Source organism: Pinus tabuliformis, chromosome 5_1 (assembly GCF_031772625.1).
Source record: "Pinus tabuliformis cultivar Carrire ecotype Pingquan chromosome 5_1, CPIR1, whole genome shotgun sequence".
NCBI lineage: Eukaryota > Viridiplantae > Streptophyta > Pinopsida > Pinales > Pinaceae > Pinus > Pinus tabuliformis.
In genome coordinates this window covers 244070313-244084728 of record NC_142305.1, presented here as the reverse complement: position 1 = coordinate 244084728, position 14416 = coordinate 244070313, and the positions used below count along the sequence as shown (strand labels likewise).

At 36.0% G+C, this 14416-nt stretch overlaps 1 protein-coding gene across 2 annotated transcripts in view; it reads left to right on the top strand.

Annotated features, from left to right (window-relative positions):
• The window catches only part of LOC149164327 (alanine--glyoxylate aminotransferase 2 homolog 1, mitochondrial-like), a 67150-nt gene that overhangs the window by 39476 nt on the left and 13258 nt on the right, over positions 1-14416 (top strand). Inside the window, exons 1-8 of one of the 2 annotated variants that reach the window (XM_089432045.1) lie at positions 1608-2131; positions 7126-7356; positions 9474-9644; positions 12444-12587; positions 12728-12907; positions 13145-13370; positions 13747-13860; positions 13966-14052. In XM_089432045.1, coding sequence (XP_089288171.1) covers positions 1889-2131; positions 7126-7356; positions 9474-9644; positions 12444-12587; positions 12728-12907; positions 13145-13370; positions 13747-13860; positions 13966-14052 — 1396 coding nt within the window. In that variant the 5' untranslated portion in view covers positions 1608-1888. Of the gene's footprint in view, positions 1-1607; positions 2132-7125; positions 7357-9473; positions 9645-12443; positions 12588-12727; positions 12908-13144; positions 13371-13746; positions 13861-13965; positions 14053-14416 lie in introns of those variants that run through there. The other variant, XM_089432046.1, reaches the window with a different exon arrangement.

Below are 14416 nucleotides of genomic sequence, written 5' to 3'. Positions count from 1 at the left end.
TCGTGCTTGATAAGGTTAATTTGGTTCAGGATCAAGGTTAATTTTTGTTTGTCTGATTCCATGGCCTCCCTAAGTCGTGAAGGTAGTGGAAATCCAAGCAAGGTTCAGAATCTGGTTACGTTGGAGTATGACTTTGCCAAAATGGATAAAATTGGTGAGCAAGTAGTGTTGGAAGCTTGCTCTCATTTCTCTCTGATTATTCGACAGCTGGCGAAATTGTGTGAGGACTTAGAGAGACTCCAAGTGTTGGTGGAGAATCTGGGTATGAAAGTGGACTCTTTGGGTTCAAAGGTTGACGATCTTGAAGTGACAGTGGAGACAAATGTAGTGGCATTCATTGGGTTCAAAGGTTGACGATCTTGAAGTGACAGTGGAGACAACTGTAGTGGCATTCATTGGGTTCAAAGGTTGACGATCTTGAAGTGACAGTGGAGACAATTGTAGTGGCATTCATTGGGTTCAAAGGTTGACGATCTTGAAGTGACAGTGGAGACAACTGCAGTGGGCATTCTCAAAGTGGGCATTCATTGGTTTGCAGGGTCCTTCTCCTCTTGGAGTGCATGAAGAAGCTCAACAAGCCGAGCTTAGGGAACAACTAGTTGTAGAATTGCCAATGCGAACATTAGAAGAAGAAGAAAACGCACTGGAGGACAACGACGCATCACGGATGTAGAATCTCCGTTTTGCTTAAATGTTTTGTAAATTTGCAATGTTTGGTGGAGTTTTTTTGGAGAATTTATAAGATAAATGTTTTAAGCAATGTCTTTCAAGATAAATTTTGAAAGAAATTTTTGGCCACGCTTTTCGAATCACCAATCACCAACAAGAGTGGTTCATAACCAGGTGGCATTTTGAACCACTAACAAGTGTGGTTCATCATAATCAAGTGGTTCATCGTGTGGTTCATCATCAAGATCAGATAAATGTTTCTCTTATGTGATTTTTACCAAAAAACTTTACTTCATCAGGTGATTCATCATAGTTTATCATCAAGATCTCATTCATCATCAGAACTAGATACAGGACCAAGTAAAAGACCAAATAAATGTTTCCCTTGTGTGATTTTTACCAAAAACTTTACTCGAAATATTGATGTTGTTAAGAATAAGATATATTAAAGATATTATTAAGCCTATATTGGAGATAGACGCATAGAAAAAAGACTCTTTTTTAAACAAAATTATTGTAAACAATAAACAATCCATATAGATAATGCACGGTAAATGATAAACAATCCATATAGGTAATGTATAGGCCATTTACTAGAATGATCAATACAAACTAGTCCTCCCTTTAATATTAATAATATAAGATACTATTTTAAATAAAAAACCCTTAAATTTTAAATTTTAAATTCAATATATTCGATTGGAGAACACATTTCTGGTGTCTAGGTCATGAAATGGACATGGCCCCTTCACACATCATCCATCAAAAACTTTCCCATCAACTAAAAATGGGATGAATCTACATTTCGAGAGGATCCCAACTAAACATTGAATAAAATCTATACCTCGACAACAGCCTGACACATCATCCTATAAAAACTTTCCATCAACTAAAAATGGGATGAATCTACATTTCAAGAGGATGCCAACTAAACATTGAATAAATCTATAGCTCGACAACAGCCGCGCGTACACGTTTCAACACTATTGGAAACTGGATTCTTGGAATTTTGGAAACTGGACTCTGAGTAAGTCGGACCAACGTGGACTTGTATCCAAAAGTCGACTCTGAGTAATTCGGACCAACGTGGACTTCCATCCAATCTTCCCGGCGATGCCCTGCTACTTTATGCTCATGATAAAAACCAGTGGAGACTGCCTGAGGTTCGCTTCATTCCCTTTCAGGCGCAGAGGCTTCATTCCATTTTACACGGGGAAATATGTTGAGATTTTTGCTGGGCAGTAATAGTCTGAGGCCGAAGGTTCGATCCTCGTGGTCACTCAGCAGCTGCCGTTTGCTATCGCAGCAATCAGGGACCTCGGCTGTCAAAGATGTCAGGGAACTGGAACTTCCACCGTTCGACTACGTGCCGCGGCTTTACAAAGGCCCCTCCGCCGATGAGGTTCTGCAAAAGAGGAAGAAGTTCCTTGGCCCCTCTCTCTTCTATTATTACCAGAAGCCTGTAAGTCTATTCCTTCTCGTTTGCTCATTTGAAAACACATTCAATTTTCAGAACTCTTGTTTTTTTAATATATGGTTCCACCAAATACGGGTGTGAATTCAGGGCCTCGGATCCTCCAATTGCAAAGCTTAGACAGCAGAGATTGTGGTTCCGCGGATTTACATCCCATACACTACCTCGATCAGAATCCATTCCAGGGCAGAGCAGGGACAATGGGAACCTGGATTTATATTCTCCACCAATAGGCTAGGGCGGGTAACTAGGTTCATGAGGGCATGGATGAATGCCATACCCGATGGTGTCTCGAGGAACGAGATGAACAAATTCCCTTATCCGGTCTCTCCCTTCCTTCCTCAGTAAGGGATATAGATGAGATGAGTCGCAGTAAGAAATCCGTAGTGATAGGAAAGTCCCGAGAATAATAGTAGTAAGATGCGTAGTAATTCTTTCAGAATGAACTCTTTAGCACTTTGACACAAGAACAGGGAACAAGGATGCCCCAACCAGTATATACATTATTATATAAGGGGGAGTTGCTTAGATGGAGGCCCTCATGTTTCCGCGATTGATTCAGAGGTGGGGAGAGGGGGCGAAGTGAGCGAATTGCATGCAGAGAGAATCGTAGGGGCTTATAGTTTAATTGGTTGAAACGTTCCGCTAATAACGGTGATATTGTAGGAAGTAGATCCTTGAAAGGTGAAAAAAATAGGGTATTTCCTTCAACCTCGTTTGCTCGTTTAGGGTATTTCCTTCAACCTCGTTTGCTCGTTTTAAAACACATATACCTTTCAAAACTCTTGTTTTCTTAATATATATGGGTTGGAAGTCGCACACATTGGTTATAATGTGTTATGATATAACCATGATATAGTCTCACCAATGCCATATTATATTATAATAGTTGGCATTTATAATATATTTATATATAGATAGATATATGACTTTATGGGTGAATTTTTTTATGAACCTGAATAATTATGATATATGATCTCATATAATTATAATATATGATCTCATGTAATTATAATATATAATCTCATAAATTTGTTGAATAGCAACAAAATTTACCAGATATTCTATGCTGTGGGAAATTTCTTACTTAAAAGATTCTTCCTTTTGCTTTTCTTTATCTGAAATTTTGTAGATGACCACTATCTTTTCCAGCAGAGCTACCGCTTTTTTTTCGTACTTTGTTTGCTTGATGGAGTTCTTTTCATTCCTACCTCGAGTTGTTGTCCAAATTACTGGTGTTTCCATGATTTGACACACAATGAACCATCATGATAGGATTAGCAGGGTCCAACCACCCAGTAAGCTCATGCTTCCATCCTTCCGTCTTTGCCTCAGGGATGAATCTAGCTCAGCCCACACATCGCTGCTTCTTGTGGATATCACTAGGTTTGCCAGCCAGTCCTGGATCTTTTAACAAGAACATATTAAAATTTTTCTCATACTCAAAGCACTTTTTAGGTTAAATTTGGGAGAAATTCCAACAACTTTTTTAGGAGAAAGTATTCTTCAATAAAGTTTACCAATCTAATTTTTCCTGAAAATTTGTACCAAAATCTAAATCCAAATAATATCAGTCAAACTTGATCAATGTTCAACAAATCAATGCTAATCAAAGCAACCAAAAACACAGAAATCAACGCTGGTCAAAACTGTCAGAAATTTGGCCCTGCAGCCTTTGAGGTCAACTGCGGTCAGAAATCTGTGGTTAAAGTCCGCATGTGCAACCTCCTGCTGCTCGAACATGTGTTTTGTGTTTTAATGGTATACTTACTACCACTGCAGGTTTCTTTCTTTATGTTATTTTGAGCATTATTTGGGTGTTATGCTTGCACTACCACATTCTATTCACACTAGTTGTTTAAGTGACATGAGATTAGTTGTTTAAGTGATATGATACGAGACACGGAGAACATGTATTTGATACTGAGACACAATAATTTGGGAAACATGATATGAAAATACATTTTATATATATATTAAAAATATTAAAATATAGTGCTTGATCTATATTTTTAACGGGTTTTGAACCAAGAATAGCCGGACCGACCAGTTCCACCAATTCTGATAAGATTGCTCTCAACCAATACAGCTTAGGGTTATAGTAATTTAAGCCAAACCTCACCAATATTTACCTAGTAATCTGAATTCTCCTACTAACTACACTGTTGCATGAACATCGCTAATAAATCCATCATATAGGTAAAATGTAAAGGCTCATTAGCAACAATACAAATCTTGCTAAAAACAAGTGTTTGAACTTTGTACGTATTAAAAAAAGTGAGTGGTCAAAGGTGGAAGGCCTAAGCCACCTCTTCCATCCTTACATATTTAACCATGGTATTTTTGGAAGATTCAAATATTATATTTATGTATAATATTTTAGGTGTATATATATATGTAAATATTACAAATATTTAATAAAAAATATATAATTTACTTTTAAAATTTTGATGAATATTATAATATATAAACTTAATCACATTTATGTAAAAAATTAATTTTTTAAAACTAATTGGCAAGTATTTTTTTCAGAAAATTGGCAAAATTTTTTGGCCCTAAGAAAATACCCTGATTAAGACATTTGGGGAGCAACCCAATCCCGCATCAAATAATTATGCATGTTATTCTCCAATCAGTCCACAACATTAACATATGCTATTTGTTTTTTAAATATAAATATTTTATATATCAACCGTGGCTAGAAGGGAAAAGATCTCCCCTGGGTTATAGAACACAGAACTCCAGTTTCATGACATTCTTCAATGCAGTGTGATGTGTTGTTCTATTAGGCCAGAAAATATTTGCTTGGAAAAATTCCCTGCGCCCAAGATATAGGCTGCCTTTTTGTCATCGAACAAATATTATTTGCTTAAATTTCTCTTTGAATTTTATAATGCTTTAGGAACAAAGCAGCCTACAAGACTTAGGGGTTCAAAATTGGGCTGCAAGGTTCACCTTTTCATAATTTTTTCTTAACTCAAATCCTATCATGTTTTTCTTCAACAACATTGCACTTGCATCTTCTCTCTCACTATGTTGAATCTTGAGCATAGATGCGAGAGAGCAACCACTCCAGAACAATGATCAACTAGTATTTATCAGTCTGTAGTGGTTAGCCTTTTTCGGCATATTTAAGGGTCCAGTATGTTGCCTTAATACTTTATTTATGTATCATGTGTTCCATATGGTTCTTGCAACAGAAGGAAGAAGACTGGCAGGTATGGACTAACTGTTATCAACTGGAGAACATCTGCATCCTTTTACTAATATCCCATAGACATGGTCCATGTCTGCATTGTCTAAATTTTTCTAAGATGTTGTGGAGGTGCAGTATGATGTCAAATATATGCAACCAATACAATTCCATATTCGTGTGTGGATATAAAATCATTGCAAACCATACCAAATGCTTTAGGAACTCAAAGTTACTGAAATTAAATTGAAAGATAATTAAAATAACAACAGTCCATATGAATTTCCCCAGTGGAGTTGATATGATGCCGATGTCCAAATTATACCACTAGGAATCTTATGAGCCAACTGTCCTTTCACTTTAGGTCCAAATCATTATGGAAATTGAGCCAGTGACTAAAGACAACAGATTGCAAGTGTAATGTGAAAAGTATTACCCTTTGCTTAGGTGCAGATTGCTATGGGAATTAAATCTGTAAGTGAAGATGACAGACTGGAAGTGCAAGAACATTGATGTGAGATATCTACTCTCAACAAATGCGGCTTAGGAAAAAAGGGATAAGTCATATCTCACTAGTATTTTCCTTATAATCCTGATTATCTTAGTAACTACACTGTAAAAGCTCAATTGGCAACAGTGCAAATATTGTTAAAACCAGCAGCAAGGATCTTATTAGTATCTAAAATGTTTGTCAATATAAAAAGGTTGAGTGGTTGAAAAATTGAAGCCCACTTTTCCTTTCTCTCCTGGAGATCCTTAGACATTTTCTTTCGATACAATATTAAGACGGTTGGGGAACTACCCTTGCTGCCTCACCTAATTATTGTTATTTATATTTTGATTATAAATTATTTTTATACTAACAGTCTTAATTAATAATACCATAAGCAGCCTAGCACGATGCTGTATAATTTGCAATGTGAAAAACTTTGACCCTGAGAGGCTCTTCCAGTCTCATTTTTGTCATATGGAGGTGAGATGCAGTGAAAAGAGCCTGGAAGAAAGATCCACACATCCTGAGAGAACTACCTTGGCTGCCATGAATAGTTCTCTCCTCATTCAAGCATAGTCCCAGCGTAGCCCTATTATGAGCTTGCTCATATATGAAGTGCCCCTTACATGAAATTGGTGACATAATGCGAAATGGACAGTTTGCAGATAAACTCTTGAACTCATAATGTCTTGATCCATGTTTAAGGTGAGATTTTGACATGAGGATGAATGAAATTTTTCTCTACCAGCGGCCTGTCTCAGTGTTAGGGAAAAATATGAACTAGTGTAATTGTTATTTCTGTAATACAAAGGACCATATTCATAACAGATGCTATTAAGCCCATTTAATATTCATCTCTCTAATAAAAGGAGCATTTTCATAATAGAAGCTATTGCCAAATTCTAAGCTCCATGATAATACCAACCCAGTAATCATTCCAGTATGATTACATAAGAGAGATTCCGTGAGCTGTGAGTAAGGACATGCTTGACTTGTTTAGACACCATGCAAAGGCTTACACAAATAATTAATATTGCTGATTTTAAACTTGTTTAGAGAACCTTAACCTGATTTTTTCCTGATGGATCACGAGATATTGGAGTCCATGATTGATATGTGTGATGTTGTTTTGGGCTCTGTTCACTTTCTGTCATGCTAATCTTGAGAGGAATAGTGTTCATTTTTAAGTGTTTTCTATTGCTTGTTTCACTTAAGTTGCTTCTGGAGGATTCATTTGTTCAAACAATAAGTGATGCTAATAATCATTGTTCTGATACCTTGACTTCTTTTTGGCAGCTGAACATTGTTGAAGGGAAGATGCAGTACCTGTTTGATGAGAATGGACGTCGATATCTTGATGCTTTTGCAGGTATTGTGACAGTTTCCTGTGGGCATTGCCATCCAGATATTCTAGAAGCCATCAGGAATCAAAATGAATTACTACAGCATGCTACAACAATATACCTTCATCATGCAATAGGAGATTTTGCAGAGGCACTAGCTTCCAAAATGCCCGGAAATCTCAAGGTCTTCCCTCTCAATACCAAAGTTTGATGACAGCAGTGGTAAAAGTATTGTTTTGTATCTTATCAATTAGCATTTGGAAGCTGTTCAGAGGTCAGCCAGGTGCTAATTTGTGAAATTTTATGGGGTATATGCGTGAATGTCATGGATTGGATACTGTGATCTAAAGTACTAGGTGATTTGGATGACAGAGTTGAGTCGTAAGATTTTAATAAGCATTGGACCCATTGGCTTTCTTTCGGTGCCTAATAAAATTTCTAGAATTGTGAGGGGTTTGGTTAGGTCCTTGCAGTAAAGCTCAAGTCATAATACAGTCACTTTATATTCATATAAGCAAGAAAAATCTAGTGTGATTGAAAGCCTACAGCAAGGATATTCTATTAACATTTTAGCACCATCATTTGTTACCGTGGTACTATAATCATTTTTTTCTATCCATGTGTATGCTAAAGAAGCAGAATTGATTGAAACTTTTGATAGCAGTGGACCAAAATGCCCAATACTAAATGACTGCACACAGGTACAACTGATTTGGAACGTATGCACTGGAAATTCAAGACTAATCAAGTAGAGCTTGCACGACAACTATTCTATAAAATTTCTGTTAAACATTCAGTGTTTTGATTGGCTAAAAAATAGATTGTATAAAGCATGCATTTCTTTTGATTTGAATTTTTTTTCACAGTTTTTTCAGTCTTTTCCGGATGCAATGAAAATGAATTAATAGCTTGAGACAATGTTCTTCACCAACAATTATTTTTCTGAAGTCAAAGAACGTTGTCTGTTGGGGACTTTGATACAAATTAACATGTGCTGAATGATAGTATATTGCCCCAAAGATCAGCCAACCTGTTACTAATGTAGGAAGAACACGCTTAACTGTCAATTTTATCTGGATATATCTTGAACCAATTCTTAAATATCTATAGATACAGTATTTGCTTTGTCACTGTGTTTGTTTAATAGATATATAAAATGGGATATTCAACTCCCTTCTAAAACATCATGTCAATGTTTGTTTTAGAAACTGTTTCCATTTTGGAGCCTTATGCCATTTCTCAGTTTCAGAAGCTTGCATCGTAATGATACCATCACTTGGAGGAATATAAAAAGACATTAAATGATCTATAGGTGGATGCTGTCGTGATTGCTCAGTTTTAATCAACTTAAACTCACTAGTTTCTCTTGGAGTAATATAAAAGGACATTGGATGATCTGTAGGTGGATGCTGTGGTGATTACTCAGTTGTAATCAACTTAAACTCACTAGTTGCTCATTTCCAGCTTCATAGAATCATAAGCCTAATATAGATTACCAATATTGACAGAAATGTGTTGAGCCGCAGGAGAGCAAAATTTATTAGAATTTGAGTTTATCATTTTATCCATAGAGTTTGAGTCCCTTGTTGAATTTTCTGGTAAAATGGCTCATATATCCAGATCTAACTAATGAACGTCTATAAGATAGTTTTGAGTGTACCACTGTTACATCTCAAATATATCTAGATCTCAATCCATGGACCTCTTACCAACCATAATCTAGAACCACCTCAAGGTCTGATTGGCTTGGCTTCCGAGTATTTGAAATCATTGTCTACGACAAACCTGTCACTTGTTGGGATTCTTGTTATTGAACAAAAGCAATTCTTCCTGATGTTTTTGACACCGATGGCTCAGACAAAGGTTCTTGTTGTATAAACTCCTCTAAACTCAGATGAATTGTGTACTCTGGATTTTATTTTTTGATAGGTATCAACTAAATGATGCTGGGCCCTTTCTGAGTTATTCTCTTGGTTTGACAAATTACTTTCTTAAATTTTAATTTTTTTTTTAACAGTTGCTTTCCGGGTACTCCCCATGTTTCTTCTTCTGGTACTTTAATTGATACTACTCGTAACATAGATATTAGAAATAAAGACGCTACAACATTTACAAAATGTTCCAAACTGCAAGGGTAGGGTTGCAACTCTTTGACAGCTTGCATTCTAGTTTAAGTCTCTGTAATATGTATGATCAATTTCTTCGATGATTCACTGCAGTATATATGATTTTTTCTTTTTGTTCACTATTATTAGTTGCTGTACTAATTTTTACTGTCTTTTAACATGGAAAACCATGCAGGTTGTTTACTTTGTCAATTCAGGATCAGAAGCGAATGAGTTAGCCACATTGATGGCTCGATTATACAGTGGTAATCATGACATGATTTCACTTAGAAATGCATACCATGGTGGGAGTGCTGGCACAATGGGATTGACAGCTCTGAGTAGCTGGAAGTACAACATATCTCAGGTTTGTCATACGATTATGAGAATATATCATATTTTGCCTTATTGAGCTTAAGTGGGGAGGAAGCAGTTGAAATAATGAACATAAAAGGAAGCATGTGGATTTTTTTAATAACGATAGTAGGTGTGAATAGATGGTTGCTTTTTGATTTTTCAATTCTGAGAAAACAATGTGCAAGTTAATAGCTTCTTAATGAAGGTTACCAAACGATGGATGTATTTCTGGGGCTTGGAATGATTTCAGTAGATAGCATTGTTAAGGACATAAATGTTTTGTGTAGTTCCTTTTGAGTCACCGGGTTTGAGTTTGGCAACCTTCAAGTTGGCAAGAATTCAGCCGTGCTTTCTTCTCGAATCACTGGGTTTGAGTTTGGCAACCATGAAGTTGGCAAGAATTCAGCCATGCGAAGCTATGTGATAAAATTTGTCATTAAGTTCAAGAAACTATATAATTCAAAAATTTCGAAAGTTTATATTTTCCATGGCCTCATTAAACATATAATGAAAGTTACATGCCAACATTAAGCATATATTTCGAAAAGACAATATCTCGTTAACAATTTAGGGGTTTAGGATAGGTTTTATGGATTCGTTTTTCTTTTTTCTTTCTAAAAAATAAATTCGAAAAAATGCAGCTTGAAGTCAGCTAGGGTTGAAGTTCGTTAAGTTTCAAATTTCTAGCTTAAAATTCGTAGAACATGGTGGCTAAGGATTCTTCACTAGTTTTACTCATTTTCATTAAGGCCTTGACCGATGAAAGTTCCTTAATAGTGTTTCTTGTTTGGTTAGCACTCTGAAATGTAAAAATATTCCATTCAGCTGGCTAAAAATGGTGAAATATTTCTTGGGTAGCGGTGGATCTTTCGTGTACAAGAGAGAGTATCTACATTTCCTTGAAATGTTTTGACTGAATATTTATTATTTATTGTCTGTTTAGGAAACCTTCCTTTTTCTTCCATATGGTTTTGTTTGTTGTAGTATGCTTCCTTTTGAAATATATTATTTGGGTCTTAACATGTGGAAAGTTCGGGAATGATGCAGTTTGTTAAAACGTAGTTTTGTTGTTATGTCTTCTGCCATGACATCTGTTATTTTGGGTTGTACCATGAGCACAGTTTTGAAATGATGCAATCTGTCAAACATTTTGGAATACAATTGTGAGAAATAGTCCATATCTCTTGTTTTGTGAAAATCTTTTACCGTTGCATTTCAGAGGCTTAAAAACATATATTATTTATAATTTTGTTTATATTTGTACCAGTTAATTGTTTGTAAGTCCTCTCCAAGTTGCTTTATAAACAATGATTGCGTTGCAGACTGGGAGTATAGATGGTTTAAGCTGTGCATGATGCGAGGATAAGAGTTTTGAAGTTTTTCATTCACAGATTGATATTATTTATCTTTTAATTTTTTCTTGTTTGTTATTTTTGTGCTTTGCCGTATGATATTATGGTCCTCGTTGTGTACCTAACCACATCTGTATTGGGTATTATATATTTTTTTTATTCCAAGGAAAACCTTGTGGGAAATCCTAGGGATGCTTCTCCACGTTTTTGGATGGCATCCAAACCCATTGGGATAGACTAGTGTGCCTCATCCAGGAGGATTTAGACTGGATATTTTTTGGCATGGAATTAGCCAAATGCCTAACTTTAGGTGACAACCAGTTGAGCTGATCCCTTGGGTATTAGATTTTCTTTTATTCCAAGGAAAACCTCTCGGCGAGAGCCAATGGATGCTTCCATACATTTATGGATGGCATCCAAATCCATTGGCAGAGACTAGTGGATGCTTCCATACATTTATGGATGTTATCAAAATCCATTGGTATATACTTGTGTGCCTCATGCAGGAGGATTCAAACTGGACATTTTTTGGCATGGAACTAGCCAAATGCCCAACAACTTTAGTGACAACAAGTTGAGTTGACTCTTTGGGCTTTTTTTGGAAACATCTCATACCACCCTTGATTACTAAAATGAGAGTGAGATTGCTGGTACTTGCCAACCCCAACTGGTCCATGAGGGGAAAATCTGTCACAAGTGAGATTTAAACTTAGGTGGGGAGGATAACAACTTCTTTTCTTAAACCCCTATTCTATACCAATTGACAATTGAGTATTATATTTATTTATATCAACTATTTTTATGCTCATGGTTTTGTAATAATGTTATAAGTCCTTTATGGTATCATATTCTACATGTGTAAAAAGACCACTTTTATGTAATAAGGCCCTAGTCACTTTTATTGGAAACTTGAGCTTTAAGTTAGGGCTTTTGCTTATTTTTGGTATAAATAGGGGTTTTCCCCTCATTTGTAATTCCTATCGTTTTATCAATCAACGAGTTTATTGGATAAGTCTTTCTCCATTGTGCATATTTGTTGGTGCAATCCACCCTTTGGTGTGCAGCTGCTCCTACTATTTTTTCTGCTTTTGTCTCTTTCTCTCTGTTACTGTTAGTTTTCCGTTTCAGTTAGAATCTAAATCGATCTTGCAGTAGTAGTTCAATTTCCTTTACAGGAACATTGCTGTCTAGTTGAGTTTCTATAAGAGGTTGTATTACCATTTTGCAATTAATATTTTTTATGGCCACTGACTGTAACAGTTCCAGGCTTACAGATTAGTGAATTTAACTAGTCGGCTGATTGGACTACCTCTTAGGGCTCATCTATTGTGTGTATGCATGTGTTGCTGTATTTGCCTGTAACATTTATATTCACAGATGTCTGATTTTTCAGTGTGAGTCCACTATGCTGTGAATTTGCATGTAAATCTTATTTCAAAGTATTTCTGATTTTGCAGGGTGGAGTCCATCATGTTCTCAATCCGAACCCATACCGTGGGGCGTTTGGCTCTGATGGAGAGCAATATGCAAAAGATGTTAAAGATCATATTGACTTTGGAAGTTCAGGACGTGTTGCTGGTTTTATTGCAGAGACTATACAGGTGTTTCAGCTAAATCAATCTTTATGCTTTCTTCATTATTTTTCTTGTTCTGGTCTTTTATACGTTGTTTTTCCTTATGGACTGTAGTAGCTCATGATGGACTATAAAGTAAGAGTTTGATTTGAGGATTCCATTTTCAGGGTGTAGGTGGAGCAGTGGAATTGGCTCCTGGTTACTTACCGGCGGTGTACAAATATGTTCGAAATGCTGGAGGTGTTTGTATAGCAGATGAAGTACAGACAGGTTTTGGTCGCACAGGAAGTCATTACTGGGGTTTTCAAACACAGGGTGTTATCCCTGATATAGTGACCATGGCGAAGGTGATTTTTCTTCTGCTTTTCTCCTATAAATTAAAAACTAAACTTGAAAATTCTCTACTTCTGCAGGAAGATTTATTTATTTCTATTCTTTGAATTTCTATATATTGCCAGTTATAAACTTATCTTATATAAGTGATCATCTATGAGCCTAGATAAACAGTTGATAAATGCCATACCGTTATTGCTGTTGAGATTGTGTTTCTTCTGCGTCTTAATGTACTTTGTTTTAATTGTCAGGGTATTGGAAATGGGCTTCCGCTTGGAGCAGTTGTAACAACTCCTGAAATTGCAAGTGTATTGGCAGAACGTATTCAATTCAATACATTTGGGGGAAATCCTGTTTGCTCTGCTGGTGGCCTTGCTGTTTTAAAGGTGCTGGACAAAGAAAAACGGCAAGAACATTGTGCTGCTGTGGGTTCTTATTTACTTGATCGCTTCAGAGCTCTCCAGGAGAAACATGAAGGTAACTCATTTTGTCTGTAATTTTTTTTTTCTCTACTTGGTATGGTAGTAACTATTTTTGGCGCAATTAATTCAAGTTAATTATTGTTATATATCATTTTTGGAAATTGGGATCTTTGGGAGTTATTTTTGTCTGTAAAGCTCTGAGAATCTGACTGTACTTTTGGATAATCTTTGACAAGTTGGTAATTGTATTTCATACTAATTAAAGATGTCTTTATTGAGAGTATGGTTGAATAAAAAGTAAATAAGAGAGAGCTATACTTTAGCACTGTTTAGTTGTTGAGTTCATGCTTATCTGTATTGAACAACTAAGGCCACACTTGTCATTTTTCGTTTTTTGGAAATACTAAACAAAAAATATCATCCTATTGCAGTCATAGGAGATGTAAGGGGAAGGGGCTTGATGATTGGGATTGAACTGGTGACTGACCGGAAGTTAAAGACACCAGCTAAGGCTGAGACAGCAATTTTGTTTGAGAAACTAAAAGGTGCTTGTATATTGTTGACTACATTCCCTCCTACTTTTGGGTTCTTTATCAAGTGGTTGCAATGATTGCCGTTTTGTACTGATTATGGTATTTGGGCCTATGCAGATCTGGGAGTATTGATAGGGAAAGGGGGCTATGAATCAAATGTGTTTAGAGTAAAGCCTCCAATGTGTTTCACTAAGGAAGATGCTGGTATGCTTTTGCTTAAAAATATATTTCTTTTTAGGTTATCACATTTGCATTCAAGCAATCTAAAATTAATTTTTTTCCTCAGCTGTGTCTGCATTCAGCATTAACATAGTCATGTATAATTTGCAAAATCTTAGTTCGTAGAGTCTCATTGCAATGTCATGTTCATAAAGAGTTAGCCAATAGTATGTAGTAACAGTAATGCAGATAAATGTTAATAGACTGTGGAGTTACCTTTAGAACATAATGATATAATATGGAAGAAGATTGATGCATAGTTTCCAAGTTACCATATGTGATTCAGATTCAGAGTTGATATGACTTGGATGTTGGAAATACTGAGAGGAGGGGATGGGGGTGAATTAGT